At 35.7% G+C, this 21,239-nt stretch overlaps 2 protein-coding genes across 2 annotated transcripts; both read left to right on the top strand.

Moving 5' to 3' along the window:
* The first annotated feature begins 361 nt into the window (after window positions 1-361).
* On the top strand, window positions 362-6,364 carry LOC148347226 (parvalbumin alpha-like). The gene is made up of 5 exons (XM_088324229.1): window positions 362-603; window positions 1,621-1,687; window positions 3,455-3,587; window positions 5,898-6,007; window positions 6,115-6,364. The coding sequence occupies exons 2-5, from the start codon at window positions 1,627-1,629 to the stop codon at window positions 6,138-6,140; spliced, it is 330 nt and encodes a 109-aa protein (XP_088180355.1). The 5' UTR covers window positions 362-603; window positions 1,621-1,626; the 3' UTR covers window positions 6,141-6,364.
* A 4,717-nt stretch (window positions 6,365-11,081) lies between these two features.
* pvalb9 (parvalbumin 9) lies at window positions 11,082-21,131 on the top strand. The gene is made up of 5 exons (XM_088323126.1): window positions 11,082-11,175; window positions 12,216-12,292; window positions 18,505-18,637; window positions 18,796-18,905; window positions 20,474-21,131. The coding sequence occupies exons 2-5, from the start codon at window positions 12,223-12,225 to the stop codon at window positions 20,497-20,499; spliced, it is 339 nt and encodes a 112-aa protein (XP_088179252.1). The 5' UTR covers window positions 11,082-11,175; window positions 12,216-12,222; the 3' UTR covers window positions 20,500-21,131.
* The last annotated feature ends 108 nt before the right edge of the window (window positions 21,132-21,239 follow it).

Raw genomic sequence — 21,239 nt, 5'->3', positions numbered from 1 at the left:
TATTCATCCATCTACCCATTTAGCTAGTTACTTGTGTATTAGCAAGTTACCTAGTTGGGTTAATAGAGAAATTGAGCTACCTGTGTACAAGAGTTTTAGCCATCCATCTTTCGATGCAGCTAGCTTCTCGGAGACTATTTAGTGACTCAGCTACCTGTGGAGAAGCTAGTTACCTAGCTAGCACAAAAGATTGATTGCAAGCTATTTAGCCCTCATCAGTCCATCCATGTGTCCGTTCTTCAGACTCTTCATCCAAACAACCAATCAAGTCATTGGGGGCAGCCCCTTGCTCCCTCCTTCGCCGGCGCCCGTTTGTCCCCAATCAGCAGCGTGTATAATTAGCCGCGTGCACGTCCAGCACTTTTCCCCTCTTGCTTCCTCGTCCTACCATTTAAGCATCTTCCTTTAATGCGCCCCAAAATAGACCGAGCGCGGCCTGTCTACTTGACACATTTTTAGCGGCGGCTAGCAAGCGCCTGGCGGCTCACCGTGTCCGTGCATCGGATTTCCGCCATTGTCGGCAGGTATATAAATGGCGGCCTTGGGGCGGCCGGGCCCCACTGCAGTGAGCGGGTTCTTCTCAGCCAACGTCTAAAGATACAGGTGAGTCTGGCCTCGTTCCTTGCCAATGACGTCAATAGCCGTCAAAGTTTTTTTTTTCAATGAGTTTGATTTTTTGTTTGTAACGGGACTTACATGAGGATTATCAAGTATTCCAGGGACTTTTATGAATTTTTTATAATTATTCTTAATGCTTTAGATGGGAGGATTTGGACTATCAGTTGAATTTGTCGCTACTATTCTTTAAAGGCAAATTATTCCACACAGAAATTAGAATTTATTTGTAATATCTGGAGTTTTTTTTGTCATTTATTCTCCAAAGATATATTGTAACAAATTGGGATATTTAAAAAATGAGAATACACCATTTTGAAAAATGATTATTAGGGAATTATTTGATGTTTGTTTCCTGTATTTTAATTTGACAATAATAAGTGATTGTTATTGAATTATTTGTAAAATTTTAATTCAACCAATTAAGAAAATAATTGGCATATTGGGAAATATTTTCATTTAAGATTCCAGGGAATTAAATACAATTAATTTAAAGATTAATACATAAATAGAATAATACATTTATAAAAAAGCTTGACTCGAATAAAAGATATTTTCACTGAGGTAAACAGGAAGATTTTCATAATTACTGTTATTATAGTTATACATTATTATGAATAAAGCAGCAATTTATTTGTGATATCAGATTTTTAAATGTGTCTCATTTGGTTTTATAATTTATTCCATTTAACCAATTATTAAAAGTGTTAGTAATCAAATATATAAGGAAATATTTGCACTTAAAATCCAAGTCAACACCAAATTTATTTCTATAGAAATAAAGGAGTAAAAAAATATATACATCGCTCAAATATGGTGGCCTACTAAGAAACCACTTCACATTATTCTTATTTATTTTTATTTATCTGCAGTTTGGGGGGTGGCTTACCTTTTCAGTTCGTAGTGGAACATTACTACCGATTTTATACAAAGAAATCATGACACATTTTTACATATATTCACTTCTGTATTTCCTGTTTTCTTTTTTTTTTTTTTATCTGACAGTTAAAGATGGCGTTTGCCGGAATTCTGAGTGACTCTGACATCACTGCAGCCCTTGCTGCTTGCCAAGGTAAAACCAGTTTTATTGACTTGCACATGGAAGATTTAATCCAAAAAAATATATATGTTTATGGTCTAAATATTTAATAGTTTAGTAGTGGGAGATTTAATGGGGGAAGGGGGGGGGGGGGGGGGGGGGTTGATCCACCTCAGTGTCTTTTTTTAAAACTTTAAAATAGCTGTCAGTAATGTGCAGGTTGAAGCAGTTAGCGAAGGCGTTGACAGGGGGGGACAGTGACGGAGTGGACATTTTTGGCTAATGTTAGCATCTCATGAACACGATTGGGTTAGCCAGAACTATATTTGGAATTTCTGCAAGCTTTTACCTCGCAGATGATGTGTCCGGACCAACTACCAGGCTTTTATGATGGAATTATATAAACTTTCATTCTGCTTGAACTAGTTCTAAATCATTTATATTTTAAATATGTGAGAAAAAAAAATATATCTATACATATATATTGAATTTGATTCAAAGATTATTAGTGGATTATTTGTAATTTGTTCCACCAAGTGATTCATAAAGATATTCCTTTATTTGTGAATATTTTGAGGGCATAAATAAACAAATTAACTAGCAAATTTTGCTAAGGTTTGCCTGAACGTTTAATAATAATGATAATTAATTTAATTATCATGCAAATGTATTCAATGGCTTTGGTGATAATGTATAACAATTTTCCATAAAATATTCTGAAATAAATGAGTGCCATCATACGCTTATGTGAAATATTTTACTTTTGACTAAAATAAATAATTAAATGTAATGTATTTTAGATTATTAGATTTAAATTGTTAATTTAACATATTAAATTAAATTGTTAATGATAAAAATAGCATTATTAAATATAATTATTTGTTTTAATATCGTTGTTATTAACTAAAATAACTGTGTTAGGAAATATTTAAATTTTAAAACATCAATACACGAATACAAAAATAGATACATTTATTTAAGATTTTTTTTCTAAAAAATACAAAAAACACTGCCCTAAAAAACAAAAAAAATAAACACATTTAAAATGTACTAATTTTCGCAAATAAGTGAAGTCATAAATTCAATAAAATGTTGGAGGGAAAAAAATATCAAATTGAAAAATAAAAATTCTCAGTTCAAATCGATTTGCTAGGAAATATTGTAATGCAAAACTCCAGGTTATGTTGGAAAGAAAGAGAAATAAAGAAAGATCAACAGAGAAAGAAAAATAGAGAGCGAAAGAGTAAGAAGGAATGAAATAAAGAGTAAGAAGGAACGAAATAAAGAGAAAGAAGGAAAGAAATAAGGAAATAAAGAAAAAAGGAAGAAAAGAAGAAATAAAGAAAGGACGAAAGAGAGGAGGGAGAGAGAGAAAGAGGGAATGAAATAAAGAAAAAAATAGAGAGAGAGAGAGAGAGAGAGAGAGAGACAGAGAGACAGAGAGACAGAGAGACAGAGAGACAGACAGACACAGACATTAAAAATACCAACTAGCCTACACGAACAAATTTGTAACCGGGCTATTTTCACAAATTTTAGGACAATTTCATGTGTTTCGAATGAAAATGTTGACACGTTGTCGTAACAAACTAATCACGCATCCTAAAAATAACACCCTCGTGTAATCCGACTACTCGGATATTTATGTTGTCGAGTGATTCCAAATCATTTTAAAGCCGCGTGTTACAGCCGAACACGGAACGTTATCCCTCCGCGATCATCGGAGATGATGTTGCACCTGTGCAGTCAAGTAACCATACTCGACATAACCCTCCTCCGCTCCCCCCTGTCCCTCGGCAGCTGCCGACTCCTTCAAGCACAAGGAGTTCTTTGCCAAAGTGGGCCTGGCCGGCAAGTCCGACGGCGACATCAAAAAGGCTTTCGCCGTCATCGACCAGGACAAGAGCGGCTTCATCGAGGAAGATGAGCTCAAGTAAGTTAACCCCTGCCCCCCAGGCCTTGAGTTAACTCGCTTTTTGTTCGAGTTAACACGCACCTAAAATTTCTGATTAAGAAATGAGTCGCTGGGTCCTTTCGATCCAAGTGATGATTTTTAAAAATAAATGCAAACTAAATGCTCTCTCTGGTCGCTAGAGGGCAGTGTTGAGTTTGTATAGCGTAGTGAGTTGGTTGAGGTGTAAAACTGCATTTATCTAACAGTTAAAAAACATCAAACATTTAATTCCAAACATAAAAGTTTTCTTTTACCATTGTGAATTAATGTGTTGTGTATAAAAAGGACCCCTTGTCCTACCGGACTATAACATGTAGAATATGTTACTAATGATAAAGCATTATACTGGAAAACAAATTTAAAAATTTGGAGTAGACATTCTTTTACTGATCTGGCCCACCTGAGAACAGAAAATCTGGATCCTGCCCCAGAGCCAGACTGAGTTTGACATCCCTGCTCTCATTTGGGTTGACCCTCACTTTAAAACTGCTTCAACTCTGCTTTGGCTTAGGATTTGCAGATGGCGAGTTAAAGCCTTAAAACTGCATGGAGTTGTTTTTGCTTTTATTTGAGTTAAGACTCACTTTAAAGGCGCTTCCACTCGATTTTGGCTGTTGATTTGCAAATGGCAAGTTGCAGCGTTAAACTTGCATGGAATTAATTTGAGTTAAATATTCAAAAGCGTTTCGAGTTAATTTGAGTTAATTTGAGTTAAACTTTTAATCCTATTTCGTTGTGTGGTTTCTTAATTTGGTTGCCTTGCTCTAATTTGAGTTAAGACTCACTTTAAAGCTGCTTCAAGCCACTGACTTGCCCATGGTTAGTTAAAGCATTAAAGCTGCATTGAGTTAAGGTTTTATGTGTGTTGTGTGGTTTCTGGTGTATCAAATAAACTGTCTCGCTTTAAGTCAAGTTAACCTTCACTTTACAGAAGCTTTGACTGCATTTTGGCTGTCGACTTGCCCATGACTAGTTAAATCATTAAAGTTACATTAAGTTAAAGCTTTAACTCTTGTATGTTGTGTGGTTTCTGGTGTATCAAATGAGCTGTTTTGCTTTAACTCAAGTTAACCCTCGCTTTACAGACGCTTTGACTTCATTTTGGCTGTGGACTCGCCCACAGCGAGTTAAACCATTAAAATGTCATCCAGTTAATTTGAGTTAAAGCTTTAACCCCTTCGCATTGTTTTTTTTTTAATTTGAAAAATGCATTGTCTCGCTTTAATTCTAATTAACTGGCCCTCCAAAGCTCTTTCCACGCTGTTTTGCTCATCGACCTGCGAGCGATGAGTTAAAGTTTTAAAGTATCAGCAATATAATTTGAATCAAAGCTTTAACTCTATTACAATGTCATACCTGTCAAGCTCCAGGGCTCCATGCCCTTACAAACTGTCGTATTTTCCCTTACAAAATACAAAATAATCTTACACCATATTTTTTTTTAAACGTGTTTATTTATGTAGTTTAACATGTTATATTGTACATGTGTTTTGTTATATCATATACATTGTGAATTAACATTTTGTTGTGAGATCCTGAGTTGCTCGACATGAATGAGGTTCATTATAAAAAAAGTTCAAAAATGAAGTAGCTTGGACGTTCACTGTAGAAGGAAAAAAATACATGTAAATATAATTAAGTAGAATAATACATTTTCTTATTCAAATTATGAATTCATTTTCTGCATTAAATTATTGTTGGTAATACAGTATACTGATTAAAAGGTATAACCACAAACCTGTCTTTTTTCATTTTCTCCTTTTATACTTCCCTTTTTTCTTAACTTCTTTATACAACATAATAATTCGTAATACAATACATCAAAGCAAGTGAGCCGTTTGAGAGCCAGCTCTCTGTAATGAGTTGAGCCGAAAAAGCCGGTTCTCTAAAAAGAGACGGACTTCCTTTCACTACACAACTACCACATGGATGCAATGGGAAATTCCCAAGCGGCAGACGCATGCACACAGTAGTATCAAACGCTCGCTTCGTTTGCAACGGAAAAAAAAACGATACCGAGATAGAGGCTACCGCGGCGAACTCGTTTGACTTGATTGATTTGCCATTTCTTGATAGTCGGTGTATACCGGATGGTACCCATAATTGACAAATTTGCGTTTTTCCGTGCAGATTTTCTTGTACGTCGTACACGTCTTAAAATCCATAATAAACATACTTTGTACGGCAAAAACGTACAGGTTGACAGGTATGCAATGTATGGCTTCAATATATAATATGAATTAATGTGAAATTGGAAGAAATGATCAAATAAATCGTAATATTTCCCAGGCTGTTCCTGAAGAACTTCTCGGCCAGTGCCAGAGCTTTGACCGACAACGAGACCAAGGCTTTCCTTAAGGCTGGCGACACCGATGGCGACGGCAAGATCGGAATTGAGGGTGAGAATCGGAAAAATAAAATGGAATCACTCACCATTAACAAATTTGAATATGAGATTCTTAGTTTAATCTTTTAAAAAAATGTATTTCTTTGTCTTTGTGTACAGAGTTTTCTGCTCTGATCAAGCACTAAAAGCCAGCAAAGCTGACCAACATCTTACTTGAAGAAACTGAGCCTAGATACTCTTCTCTTCCCTCTTACTCTCTCCCTTCATCTCCATTTTTTTTTTACATTCGGCCTTTGAGCTTCCATTATCTCTCTCATTCTCTCTCTCTCAAATACTTCTGACGTCGACTTTTGCTTACGGGCAAACGGACAGACGATGAGGAAACAATAAAGGTGCTTTTTCAAGATGGCGTCTGAGCTCGATTTTGTATTGAAAAGAAGAATTTGTTTGGGGTTATATTGTCTGTCTACATTGTTTGCGTTGACGCATTTATTTTTGTTTTTATTTATTTTCCCCTTTATCTTCATTTATTTATATATATATATATATATATATATATATACAGTGCATCCGGAAAGTATTCACAGCGCTTCACTTTTTCCACATTTTGTTATGTTACAGCCTCATTCCAAATTGTATTAATTTATTCTCTTATCTCAAAATTCTACACAAAATACTCCATTATGACAATGTGAAAAAGTTTTTTTTTTTTACTTTTTTTAGATTTATTAAAAATAGAAAACTAAGAAATCACATTTATATAAGTATTCACAGCCTTTGCCATGAAGCTCAAAATTGAGCTCAGGTGCATCTTTTTTCCACTGATCATCCTTGAGATCTGTCGATTGTTCTCAGCTCAGGGATGCTGCTGGAAATGTGAATTTCCCTTCGGGGATGAACAAAGTATCTATCTATCTATCTATCTACAGCTTAATTGGAGTCCACCTGCAGTAAATTCAGTTGATTGGACATGATTTGGAAAGGCACACACCTGTCTATATAAGGTCCGACAGTTGAGTGTGCATGTCAGAGCACAAACACCAAGCATGAAGTCAAAAGAACTGTCTGTAGACCTGCGAGACAGGATTGTCTTGAGACACAAATCTGGGGAAGGATACAGAAAAATTTCTGCTACTTTAAAGGTCCCAATGAGTACAGTAGCCTCCATTATTTGTAAATGGAAGACATTTGGAACCACCAGGACTCTTCCTAGAGCTGGCCGGCCTTCTAAACTGAGCGATCGGAGAAGAAGGGCCTTAGTCAGGGAGGTGACCAAGAACCCGATGGTCACTCTGTAAGAGCTCCAGCATTCCTCTGTGGAGAGGGGAGAGCCTTCCAGAAGGACAACCATCTCTGCAGCAATCCACCAATCAGGCCTGTATGGTAGAATGGCCAGACGAAAGCCACTCTTTAGTAAAAGGAACATGGAAGCCGGTCTGGAATTTGCCAAAAAGCACATGAATGACTCTCAGACCATGAAAAAACAAAATTCTCTGGTCTGATGAGACAAAGATTGAACTCTTTGGTGTGAATGCCAGGCGCCATGTTTGGAGGAAACCAGGCACCGCTCATCACCAGGCCAATACCATCCCTACAGTATAGCATGGTGGTGGCAACATCATGCTGTGGGGATGTTTTTCAGACTAGTCAGGATAGAAGGAAAAATGAATGCAGCAATATATAGAGATATCCTGGATGAAAACCTGCTCCAGAGCGCTCTTGACCTCAGGGTGGGGCAAAGGTTCATTTTTCAGCAGGACAACGATCCAAAGCACACAGCCAAGATCTCAAAAGATTGGCTTCAGAACCACTCCGTGAATGTCCTGGTGGCCCAGCCGGAGTCCAGACTTGAATACGATCGAACATCTCTGGAGACATCTGAAAATGGCTGCGCACAAACGTCTCCCATCCAACCTGATTGAGCTTGAGACTTATTGCAAAGAAGAATGGGCAAAACTGCCTAAAGATAGGTGTGCTAAACTTGTGGGATCATATTCAAAAAGACTTGAGGCTGTATTTGCTGCCAAAGGTGGATCAACAAAGTATTAAGCAAAGGCTGTGAATACTTATGTAAATGTGATTTCTTAGTTTTCTATTTTTAATAAATTAAAAAAAAAAAGTAAAAAAAAAAAAAAGTTTTCACATTGTCATAATGGAGTATTTTGTGTAGAATTTTGAGATAAGAGATTAAATTAATACAATTTGGAATGAGGCTGTAACATAACAAAATGTAGAAAAAGTGAAGCGCTGTGAATACTTTCCGGATGCACTGTATATAATCTGCTCTTTTATTTATTAACTTTTTATTTGCATTTATTTAATCATCACTTGTATTATTTATCACTTATTATCTATTATTTAGTTTTAAATTTAATTTTGATTACATTTAACTTATTCCATTTAGATTAATTATTTTTTGTTCTTGGTGTATTTAATTGTATTTAGTTTTAGTTTTGATTTTACATCTGCACTTGTTGCCCCAAATTTAAGTATTTTTATCAAATTTCTAATGAATTTCTAATTTCTAATTTTGTATTTATATTTAATCTGCACTTTATTTTAATTTCTCTTTTTTATTTTGCATGCTTTTTTTACTATCACCGCTGGAGGGCACTAAAATACTTTTTTGTCCTTATCATTTACTATACCATTTTATTTTTTTATGTATTGAATCTTTGTAGATAGGTATATATATATATATATATATATATATATATATATATATATATATATATATATATATATATATATATATATATATATATATATATATATATAATATGTGTATATATATAATATGTGTATATATATATATATATAATATGTGTATATATATAATATGTGTATATATATATATAATATGTGTATATATATATATATATAATATGTGTATATATGTATATATATATATATATATATATATATATATATATATATATGTTCTTTTTTTATTATTATTAACTGTGTAAAGGCCCACTAATTCAATCCAAAAGCATAATTTCTTCCAAATATCAATAACAGCTCCCCCTTTAATCATTCGAAGAAATAACATTACCAGTAACGCTGACTCACAGCAACCCAAAAGACGAAACACGACAAAATAATGACCTTTTATTCCCTTGGGTCTTGTTATGGATAGAAAAAAAAGAAGAGTTTGACACAAATGCTGACTCAAACCACCAGAGAAGAAAGGAGACGGTTTCCATGGTAACCAGATGGCAACATCTCTATTCTGAAACAAAATAAGTTCTTAAACATTTTTTATTTTGCTGCTATTTAATCATTTACAGAAATTATTTAATATCTTATTAAAAAGAAACATTTTATAACAAGTAGTTGTAAGTTATTATTTTGTGAAAGAATATTTGAAAATCAAGAATAAACATATAAATATAAATGATAATAACCTTTGAAAAGTATTTAGAATAGCAATAAATGTAATAACATTTTCCATAAAACATGTTTGATTCATCTATTTTTGTATTACCTATTATGGTACAAAAACAACAAAAGTCAATAGTATATACTTTTTTATCTCTATATTTTTTCAAATCATATTTTTGTATAAAAGTGATTGGTTTAAATTAATGTATTGTCCCAAACTAATAATAATAATAATTATAATGAAAAATAAAAAATGAATGATTTAAAAAAAAATACTTCTACTGCCTACTACTTCTAGGTAGGCATTCCCACCATATATAAGAAACCCAAATTTCTCGACATATGATTTTTTTTGTAGAAATTAATATTGGTATGATAGTTAATGTATTTTTGCCTACTATTCAAAATCAATGTTTTGTTTTGTTTTTACTAAATGAAAGTTTTTTTGTAACTAGGAGGCACTCAATATAACACACTGTTCCTTTAAGTCATTCAATTCCAAAAATGTATTTTCACATCATTTCCGTATGTTTATTTCAACACTCAAATAAATCAATGCAACGATAAGTGACATTTATCAAAAAATGGCCGAATATAAAGATGGGGCAGCACAGCGGCGCAGTGGTTAGCGTGTGTGCGCGGCACAGTTCTGAGGTCATGAGATCAAATCTCCTGTGTGGAGTTTCCATGATTGCAAAATCTTAGAAAATTACAAAAAAAAAAATCTTGTTTTACTCCTACTGTGCCATTGACGGCTGTTCACATCATTCGCATTTTTTTTTCTTAAACGCTACAAGAAAAAAGTTTTCCATTTTACAGTTTAATCATAAATTTAAATAAAAATATCAAAAAAACAAAACAAATGTATTATTCTTAAATATAAGAATTTCCAGATATGTTTACTTCAATCTAAATCAAAAATGTACTTTAAGATAAAATCAAAATTGTCCATCAGCATTTAATTAATTTTTGGGGGGTGCTGGCATAATAACACGTCAATGACTTGAAAATACGTTTTTGGCACTGAATGTGGTGATGATTTTTTTATTTTTAATTTTCGATTTTTTTTTTTAAGTCATGTTGATTTGTGACGCCCTTGTTCACAAGTCTCAAAGCACTGCCAGATCACAGACTACCGCAAACTATGCATTACTATTACGCCATCCCCTGATCTAAAACCTACATGAGGGCAAGGAAAAACTCAAAAACCTTAACATGAGGAAAAAGAAGAAGCCTTGAGAAGGGACCACACATGAGGTCATCCCGCTTCCAGGATGACCAGGCTGCAATGCATGTTACAAATATTAACAAATGGGGTATAGCGAAGGAGTCTGTGAAGGCTCCGGTGTATTACTGTGAGAGTATGTCATTATGGAAGCCCAAGAGTACCATAATTCAATTAAAAAAGGAGCACTCAATCAATGAAAACGGCCTTAAAACAAACAGTCAATAAACAAAACCAGCCTTAAAACAACCATTAAATTTATAAAAACCTTCTTAAAAATAGAAAGCCTTCAGCAAATATTTTACCTCAATTTATGATTAAATACTTACAAAATAAAAGCTGGAATTCTTTTGAAGAGGATGTCGTGATTAAATATGATACATGTATAATATCACTGAGGGGAGGGACAAAGAGAGGGAGGGTTGCTGAATGAGGGCGAGCGAGAGCAGGGATAACAAAGAACATGATTGGATAAAAAAAAAAAGGGAAAAGAAAAAAAAACCTCTGCAGCTATAAAAACTTATTCCTGCAGGTAGAGCAGCGCGATCCCCCACTGGAAATTGAACTTTCTCTCTCTTGTTTGGGGACCTGAGAGGACGCCCAGTCCCGAGGTGAGCAAAAAATGACACCGTCTCTGGTAGTGGAGGATTTTTATCGAGAATAATATTTGATGTATGTGAAGATTATTTCCCCATATGTTTCCTGTATTATGCTTTATATATTTGTATTTTATCTGTGTCATTTTGTGGTGTAAATACATTATATTAGTATATACATTTATGTAAATATACATATATATTAGTCATAAAATTTCTATTTCTTTTCACACTTTGTTGTTTTTTACACATTTTTTTATCTTTTTATGTATTCATTTTTTACTTTTTTAAATTATATTTTTATGTAGTTGAATTAATTGTGTGTTTTATTTCCATTCAGATTATTTGTATTTGTATTTGCGAGGTATTTATGTTTTTATAGAGTCATTCGTAATTTTCCATTTTTGTATTATATAAATAGATATTGTGTATTTATATTATTTTTGTATTGTAAATAATTTCTGTATAATATATACCTGTGTTATTTTTGTTTGGCTCATATATATTATATAATTGTTTGTATATTGGGGGCGGCAGCAGCTCAGGAGGTAGAGCGCTCGTCTTGGGATCAAGGGATCCCAGTTCGAATCCCGTTACATGTCGAAGTGTCCTTGGGTAAGACACTGAACCCCTAATACCCCCAATAAGCAGGTTAGCGTCTTACATGGCTGCAATACAAGGCCGCTACTGGGAAATGTAGAGCACATTGTAAAGTGATCCTGCCAATTAAGCAAAAATAATAGGGTGGGAAATGAACCAGTTCACCTCATTCGTCTTTTTATTGACCAAGCCATACTTATCTTGTTTTTGTATTCATTTCTTTATTTGTTTATCAATGTATCCATGCACATATGTATTTATTTATCTTTTATTATGTTTCGTTTTTTAAAAATGATTTATTTCTATTATTTATCACGATTTCATTATCCTGACAAAGTAACCAAGTATAAATAACCAATCAGGAAATGAATCGACGAGCGAAAAAATCTGTGTCAAAAAAACATTAAATAGACAATTATAAGAAAATAACTCACTCCGATTAGTTGTTTCCACAGAAGCAGAATGTCCTTCACGTCCCTCACGTCCATCCTGTCCGCCCAAGACATCCAAAACGCTGTCAAAGACTGTCAAGGTAAAAAACAAAGAGGCAAATGGTAATACACAAAAGATCAATCTGTGATTGCTTCTACCTCCAGAAAAAAGACCAGCTTTGTTATCTTTTCTATTAATTTCACTTTTCTAGCTTCTTATCTCCTCGACATGATTGCAAAAGCTTTTCAATCATTGTTTTTTGTTAGTTGCATGACTTTGCATAACTTCCAAAAAGAATCAAATTAAAAAAATGTCTGAAAGCTAGAAAGCTAGCATGCTTTTTTTAATGTCAACTCGTCAACACGGCAAACGTAGGAAGCAACAGTAAATATAGGAAGATAGCTAAACGTACTAAGTAGATAGCCAGGTACGTAGTTGTAGTTATAGAAGTTTTTAGGAGGGTACTGTAGACCTATTGTACATGCATATATCAGATTTTATTACAAATGGATTTTTTCAATGCAAACTACAAGTTCAAACTAATGTCAGGAACTTTAAATGAAAGAACAAAGTTCAGCCTGAAGAAACCATGATACCAAGGTGCAAAAAACAAATGGAAACTTTGCGAATTGGCTGATAACACAAAAAGTGTGCAAACGGTGGCAAGCAGAAAAGTGAAGTTGTGGTTTCCTGTTGACCTATACAACTCCCCCAAAAACATATAAAAGTCTTGCTTCAAAATGTCATCGAGATCATCTGATTAAAGACTTGTATTGCGGAGGTCTCCAGAATATATTCTGCAAATAAAAAGTTCTCAAGAAGCAGTTCATCTACAGCCTCTTAATTTACCAACATCCTCCTCACCCAAAATTCAACAAACACGCAAAGGACAGAATCAGACTCCACGATCCCTCTTCAGTACCTACTGTAAATGGTATGTGTAGCTTGTTCTTTAGCTATGTAGTTAAGCAAGAAGGTAACCTAAAAGCCAGGTAGCATGCATAAGTGGATAAATGTGTAGTTCATTTACTAGCCACGTGGTTAAGTATGTAGTTATCTATAAAATGGGAATTAAAGATAAATAGTAAGGCAGCTACTATTGACGTAGACAAGGGGCCAGATTTGGGAAGCAGAAAATGTGTGAGGGCCGACTATTCAGCCTGGAATTCTTTGAACAGTCATTCATAAATTCACCCTCGGTGAAAGGTTTGCAGTGCTTGGCGAACAGCGTCACGACCGTGTAACTCGCCTTCGTAGCACTTTCATTTGACTCGTGAGTCTCGTGAAAAAGCACTGCTGTACCGTTAAAAACGCTTCCGGTTTCTTCACAGCATTCGTTTCCAGTTAGCTTTTTGTAGTCAGCTTGTTTCATCTGGCTGTGCCTCTCAAAAATATATTCTTTGCAAATTAGGAAAATGCAGTTGTTTTGAATTTTGGTGAAAACAAACAATCAAATTTCCACTTGTCCTGGAAGATGTAACCCCCACAATCAACTTTCCTTTTTTTATATTTACCGTCGCCATGACGGAAATGGGGTGGTGGAAAATTACCACAGAAAGCCAAGGGAAAGGTGGCTAAAGGGTTACTGCCATCATCTGGTTAAATGGTGAATTTGTTTTGCATAAATTTATTTTATACTTCAACATTATTGGCGGGCCACATTTGATTAATTTTATAACAGAGGCCGCAGGCCAGTAAAAATTGATCAGGGGCCGCAACTGGCCTTGGTCCAGACTTTGAACATGGCTGGCTTAGAAAATCCGTGTCTTAGCAAAAAAAAAATATAACTACATGAGCTTTGTTTACCAAGCTAGCAGGTTTAAGGCTAGTTCAAACAGGCTAACAAGGTTAGCAATGGAATTTAATTGTCCAGTTGTTCACCCTCTAACAAATTGGATTTAAGAAAAATAAATCTTATTAAAATTAACATAGTTAGCTAGGTTAATGTTAACACGTAGCAGAAAAAAAGACAAACAAGCTAACGTGGTTAGCATTGAAATTAATGTATCCTAAGTCGCTAACCTTTTAATTACTTTTAATTCTGTTAATAATATATATATTTATATAACCACACAAGATCTGTTTTACCACATTAGCGAGCTTAATACCAACACACAGTAGGAAATATAAAACAGGCGAATAAAGTTAGCATCGGAATTGTATTACGGTAGCCGTAATCTTATTTCATTTATTTTTTTTGAACACCAAGACACACAAGATTACTACAAAATACTCACTTTGCTTTATGAAATCGGTTTCCCAAACTTAGAAAATTAGAGAATAATGAAAAAAGATTGTAGCATCAAAATAAATGAAACATATTTTAAAATGGCATTTAATGTTCTTTTTTGTCATAAGGAGTGGATGATATTAGGAATCTTAGTAGCAAACAGATCCAGGTAAGTTATAATGTACACTACCGTTCAAACATTTTGGGTCACTTAGAAATCCCATTCTTTGAAAGATTTTTTTTTTCCTTTTTAATAAAAATGATTATTTCTAACGGGGCAGCACGACGGCGCAGTGGTTAGCGCGTGTGCGGCACAGTTCTAAGGTCTTGGGAACCTCCTGTGTGGGTTCAAATCCAGCTACCGGACTTCCTGTGCGAAGTTTGTATGTTCTCCCCGTGCTTGCGTGGGTTTCCTCCGGCACTCCGGTTTCCTCCCACATTCCAAAGACATGCATTTCAGGTGGATTGGCCGGTCCAAATTGCCCCAAGGTGTGAATGAGCGAGCGAGTTGTCTGTCCCCGTGTGCCCTGCGATTGGCTGGCAACCAGTTCAGGGTGTCCCCTGCCCACTTCCCGATGAATGCTGGGATGGGCTCCAGCACCCCCGCGACCCTACCGAGGATAAGCGGTGCAGCTAATGAGATGAGATGAGATGAGATTATTTCTAACCACAATATCTCGACTATACTTTCTATTTACTTTGCAACTCAGTTGATTAATAAAAAGACTCAGTGTGACTTTTCATGGGAAACACACGAAAACTTTTGAACGGTAGTGCATGCATAAACCTACGACCCACTAAGAACATTATAATAGTGCTAGTTGTAATGGATACACAGTATCAATTCCAAAACAAGAGAATAGATCTGATCAGAGTACTAGGTCAGTATTGATAATATTACTATTTGAAACGATGGGTCATTAAATAAATGTATATTTGCTTTTGCTGTTTATCGGATTTTGCAGTATTTCAACTCATTCAATACCATTGAGTATAAATATATGTTTTAAGAAGCATTCTCCTCAAATGCCAAAATATAAAGATTTGTTGTTGTTTTTCTGTTTGTTTTATTAAAAAGGAACCTATTGTAAAGGGTTTGGCAAAGCTTATCAGTAGGTATCCAGCCTCTGGGAAGGAGTTCAGTTTGAAAAAGCAGGACTAGATGGGCGTCAGTAGATCAAAAGTTCGCAGGTTTGATTCCCAGCTCCTTTCTGTTATATATCGAAGTGTCCTTGGGCGAGACACTGAATCTAATGCCCCGATAAGCAGGTAGTTTGCATGGCTGACGCTGCTATTAGTGTGTGAGTGTGTGTGAATAGGTAAATGTAAAGCACATTGTAAAGCGCTTTGGGAGGTCTTCATTGACTTGAAAAGCGCTATATAAATACCATTTACATTTACATTAGATGGCAGGAGTGGCTTAGATCATATGTTTGTCCACACATAAGGGAAGCCCACTTCCTACTGTTGCTTCCTGAATCCAGCGTTTAGAGTGTGTAGGTGGCCCCATATGGCGAGAATGCGTAGTGAAGTCGTGTGGTGAGAGAAGTGAATACTGTATATGGATAAGTACAGACGGTTAATGCTTCAACAAAGCGTTTTTTAATTTTTTGTTCACCCCTTAATCACAAAATGTCTCAAAGGACAGCATAGGTCACAATTACACAATCCCCTGATCTGAAACTGAAACGCAGGCAAGTAAAAACTACATAAGTTCAACATGAGGAAAATAAAAACCCTTGAGAAGGGGCCACTCAAGAGAAAATCCCCCTTCCTGGATGACCAAGCTGCAATTAATGTCGCATTGGGTGACAATACACAAAATAAGGTCAATATTAATAAACAACCCGGAAAAAAAATTGGTAATATGTAAAAATTGTTTAAGAAGTCCATGACAGCGACCACAGGCTTCCCATCTCAGCCGGCTGGTCGACGCAGACGTTGACATGCTTCAGGTCCAGATGCTGGTCCGCTGACTCATCCTGGTTTGTCCTTATCCCATATTTCGCCACCAACAAGGCAGTCAGAAAGGACAGGAAAATAAAAGTATTAGGTCGGCATAGAATAGAAGTGTGTCTTAAGTCTGGATGTAAACACTTCCACTTAGGTTGCAGATCTTATCTCTCGGGCAGAGCATTCTACAGGACTGGGGCCCGGATGGAAAATACTTTCAAACCTACATATTTCTTCTTGTAGTCAAAAGTAGACCGGCATTTTTCGAGCGAGGGGTCAGTGCAGGAACGAAGGGAGGAATTCCAAAAAGATGACAAAGTCTCTTCTAACGTAGTTAGTTAGTATCAAACCACTTGAATCATTCATGTATGAGTCTATATTGTTTTCCTTCTGGACTGATCAATCATTACCCATATCATCAAACTGAAAGGGAAGAATTCCAAAAAGATGACAAAGTCTCTTCTAACGTAGTTAGTTAGTATCAAACCACTTGAATCATTCATGTTTGAGTCTATATTGTTTTCCTTCTGGACTGATCAATCATTACCCATATCATTGAACTGAAAGGGAGGAATTCCAAAAAGATGACAAAGTCTCTTCTAACGTAGTTAGTTAGTATCAAACCACTTGAATCATTCATGTTTGAGTCTATATTGTTTTCCTTCTGGACTGATCAATCATTACCCATATCATCGAACTGAAAAATCGATAATTCAAAGCTAAAAATAAAATATGTTTAGAATATTGCTGATTGGCTGGCAACCAGTTCAGGGTGTCCCCTGCCCACTGCCCGAAGATAGCTGGGACGGGCGCCAGCACCCCTTGCGACCCTGCTGAGGATAAACGGTGCAGATAATGGATGGATGGATGGATAGAATATTGCTTCCTTTATGATAAATGCTAGTCACAACGTAGGGCTATGTCGAATTAATTCGGGTGGGAAACCCTGAGCACTATCAATGCTAGCCATTTCGGTAACCACCGAATTAGATTCTGAACCATCCATCCATTATCTGCACCCCTTGTCCTCAGTAGGGTCGCTGTCCTCGGACAGTGATCAGGGGACACCCTGAACTGGTTGCCAGCCAGTCGCAGGCTACACAGGGACAGACAACTCCCTCACTCCTTCACACCTAGGGACAATTTGGAACAGTCAGTTAAACTGATATGCATGTTTTTTGGAATGTGGGAGAAAACCAGAGTGCGCGGAAGAAACCCATGCAGGCATGGGGAGAACATGCAAACTCTGCACAGAAAGGCCCTTAGCTGCATTTGATCCCATAACCTCAGAACTGTGCCGCAGACGCACTAACCAATCAGCCGCCGTGCTGCCCGATTGACAACAAAATGAAAATAATTTAAAACAGTTTTCTCCACATATAATGGTGTCCCTTCATGAGGCTACAGCTTTGAATCTGCTAATTTATGGCAAATGTCAAATTTACCTTTTTTACCGACTGTGTTGTATGGTGCAGAGACTTGGAGCCTGAACGCAGATTTGAGAAGGAAATTAAATGTTTTTGAGATGAATCGTTTGAGGAGTATGTTAGAAGTGAAAAGATTGGATAGATTGAGAAATGAAATCGTGAGAGTCAGAACTGGAGTAGTAGTGGAACTGAGCAAGCGTTTTGATGAGAGAGAACCTGGTTGGTTTGGACACATGGAGAGGATGGATGAGGAGCGAATGTTGAAGAGGATCTACAGAGCAGAAGTAAATGGAAGGAGCTAAGACAAAGGCTGTGATTGACGTGGATGGATGGTGTTATGAGTGCACTGGAGGAAAGAGGTCTAAATCTAGTGGAAGCTATAGCTCTTGTTGGTGATAGGATCGAGTGGAGAGGTGTTGTAAAAGGATAGTGGGATGTTTAGACGCGTTGTAAGAGACGGGCAGGGCACCTGTATGATGCGGCTGGGGTAAACCAGTGAAAGCTGTCGGGCCCTGCTGTTGAACAGAAGAGTGTGTTGTGTCACATATAGTAAAAGCGAGGAAAATACACTTTTTCCAATGAAAGATGAGGGCTGAATCTTTCTCTTGTATGCTTATATAGCAGCAGAACTACATTGTCTGTAACCCTTCAAAAATGAGTCAAAATGGGAAAGAATTTCCTAGCTCTTTCCTTTTTTCCCAGCTCCTGACTCTTTCTGCCACAAGAAATTCTTCGGATTATGCGGACTTGCCTCTAAAACCCCTCAAGAGGTCCAGAATGTTTTTGGGATCCTGGACGAGGACAACAGCGGCTACCTGGAGGAGTCGGAGCTCAAGTGGGACATTTATTTACGAAAGATTATTTTTTATAAACACGATAGATGGTGCATGAGAGTGGGATTAAGGCCCAACTAATAATGCATTAAATCCATCCCTTTGTAATCCAGGCGGATTAAAAATGTTTAAGTGTTATGGTTGTTACGTAATTTTGCAGGTTTTTCCTGCAGAGGTTCGTCCCTGGCGCCAGAACGCTGACCGAGACCGAAACTAAAAACTTCATCTCCGCCGCGGATGAGGACCGTGACGGCAAAATCGGAGCCCAAGGTCCGGATCTCATTTCATGCTGCGCAAAACGATTCCGGGAAAAACATGCACGGTTTCCTTCTTGCAAATTATTTATGGGGGATGGTTTTGTCTCTTGGGAAACTAAATAAATCGATTATTATTTTTGGCAAAATCCTTTTCTGGGGTCGCTAAATCAAATGTTATCTATGACAAAATAAACACATTTTTTGAAAAACAAAACAATAAATATAAAGAAGTTTCTTTTCGGGCGTCAATGTGATTTTTGTGACGAAATACATTTTATCTTTAAAAATAAAGGATTATTTTAGATAATAAAAATAAATGATTAAAAATAACAAAATGAAAAATTTGATGTATTTAATTTTTAAAAGTTCCTTTTTTGGGGTCAAAATAAATTATTACTATTTTTAATAAATTACATTTTACTTCAAAAAAACAAATGCATAAACAAACTAAAAGCTAAAACAGAGGTTAAAAATGAAACAAAATGTATTTTATGCTCTACTTGGGGTAATTATTTTTTTGAATAATTTATGTTTTACAGTTAAAAATAGATAAATTAAAATGAAAAAGAAATCATAACAAAAATATCAAATGAAAAAGTGTCAGGACCAGAACGGAAACAGGACCCAGTTGCGTGACGTTTACCACAAGTTTAACTGAAAGAAAGAGGAAGGGCTGCGCCCTCGATCCGGTGTTTGCTGGACGCAGGAAGCAAGTCGCTCTTGGATCTGGACTGTGATCCGAACAAGGAATTGGATCTTCCGTAACGAGCGAGGGCGGTGTCAGGGACGGAAAAACTGGTCGGTAGCCGGGACTGGGAGAGCAAAGCGTGGTCGGGGTCGGAAACAAGTCGTAGGCCAGAACAGGAGAGTAGACGCAGTCGGGGACAAAAAGACGTCGTAAGCTGGGACGGGAGAGCAGACGTGGTCAGGATCAAAACAGGTCGTAGCCAGAGACAGACGGGAGCAAAAACGGGACAGGTGGGAGTCAGGGTCAACAGGAGTCTGACAGGACTGGGTTCAAATAGTTACAGGGAGCCAATCAGAGCCCGCGGCAGTTGGCGCCAAATCAGCGGGCACAGGTGCATCACATCAGTAATCATGACAAAAAGAAAATCAAAAGATAAATGTTTGAATGGATAAATACTATGAATAATTGTATAAATAATTTGATAAATACAATGCTCTTTTATTCATCCTGCCTTTTTTAAAATATATAATAATAATTATTAATAATATCATAATAATAATTATTATTATTGTTGTTGTTGTTATTATATTTAATATTTTCATGAATTTTATTATAATTATTATTATTATCATTATTTTTACTATTATTATAGAAAATGTAATAGATACAATTTTATTTATTGCTCAATTTTTTTTGTACTTTTTAAAACTCAACATGAATTGAGTAAATCAACCTGGGAGCTGGAAACATTTTTTTTTTGTTAAATAAAATTGTACAAATTTTATTTTTCACTAACTCTTCTTATTATATGGAAATTTTCATAGGGATAATTTTCACTTTTTTCACAGTGATTCAAACTTTTGATACACAATAATGTTTTTTTTCCTTTTCAGAGTTCCAGATGATGGTCCTATCCTGAGTCCTGCATCAGTTGTTGCTCCTAATTTTTTTTTTCCTATTTTGGCTTGTAATTGAGCTGATAAAATGTGTTTGAATACCCCCCTGCTCATGTTAATAAACCATGACAAATAAAGCCTATCCTTTATACCTTTGAAAATGAAATACATAAATTGTTTGGCCTCTGTTTTTTAAATAAAGTTGGTACTTAAGAGAAATGCTTTCTACCATGAATTATAACAGTCTAGTTTGCTTGAAGAATTTATATTTTAATTTTTGGGGGAGTCTGTGATTGATTTACATACACTATAAATAAATTGAATAATAACATTGCATTAAGCTAATCATTTTCACATTGTTTTGTGTAAAGCAGCTATTTAATCAGGAAATCACAGAGTAAATTGCCATATGAATTGGTGAAAATGTTGTTGGTTTGGGGACAAGTTAAGTGCTTTTAAACCATGAATCTTTTTAAATAATTTGTATTTATTTCTTATTATTACAGGCTCAATGGGGTCTATTTTGTGCATGCCCCATTTTCTACCCTAATTGTTTTAGATGTAACACTTTATTGTCAAAAATAAGGAAGTGGACAATGTATTCATGCTTTGCTCTTGTTTGATTGTTTTTTTTTTGTTTTGTGTGACACAAAATCCTCCCCAAAATAAAAATCTATTCATATTATAACATTTTGGTGTTTTTTTCAACCAAGTATTTAATATTAATGCCCTCATTTGGCGTTTCCATCCCGCGACCCTACGA

This window comes from Urocampus carinirostris, chromosome 19 (genome assembly GCF_059441175.1).
Source record: "Urocampus carinirostris isolate Australia breed hairy pipefish chromosome 19, RoL_Ucar_1.0, whole genome shotgun sequence".
Taxonomy (NCBI): domain Eukaryota; kingdom Metazoa; phylum Chordata; class Actinopteri; order Syngnathiformes; family Syngnathidae; genus Urocampus; species Urocampus carinirostris.
This window is presented reverse-complemented; position numbering and strand designations above follow the sequence as displayed.

What these genes read in the sequence shown, in the direction of transcription:
- pvalb9 (XM_088323126.1), top strand. Translation starts at nt 12,223, where the DNA reads ATGTCCTTCACGTCCCTCACGTCCATCCTGTCCGCCCAAGACATCCAA. An exon ending in CGCTGTCAAAGACTGTCAAG is followed by an intron (nt 12,293 to 18,504) that starts GTAAAAAACAAA and finishes CTTTTTTCCCAG; the next exon opens with CTCCTGACTCTTTCTGCCAC. An exon ending in CTGGAGGAGTCGGAGCTCAA is followed by an intron (nt 18,638 to 18,795) that starts GTGGGACATTTA and finishes GTAATTTTGCAG; the next exon opens with GTTTTTCCTGCAGAGGTTCG.
- LOC148347226 (XM_088324229.1), top strand. Translation starts at nt 1,627, where the DNA reads ATGGCGTTTGCCGGAATTCTGAGTGACTCTGACATCACTGCAGCCCTT. An exon ending in ATCGAGGAAGATGAGCTCAA is followed by an intron (nt 3,588 to 5,897) that starts GTAAGTTAACCC and finishes AATATTTCCCAG; the next exon opens with GCTGTTCCTGAAGAACTTCT. An exon ending in CGGCAAGATCGGAATTGAGG is followed by an intron (nt 6,008 to 6,114) that starts GTGAGAATCGGA and finishes CTTTGTGTACAG; the next exon opens with AGTTTTCTGCTCTGATCAAG.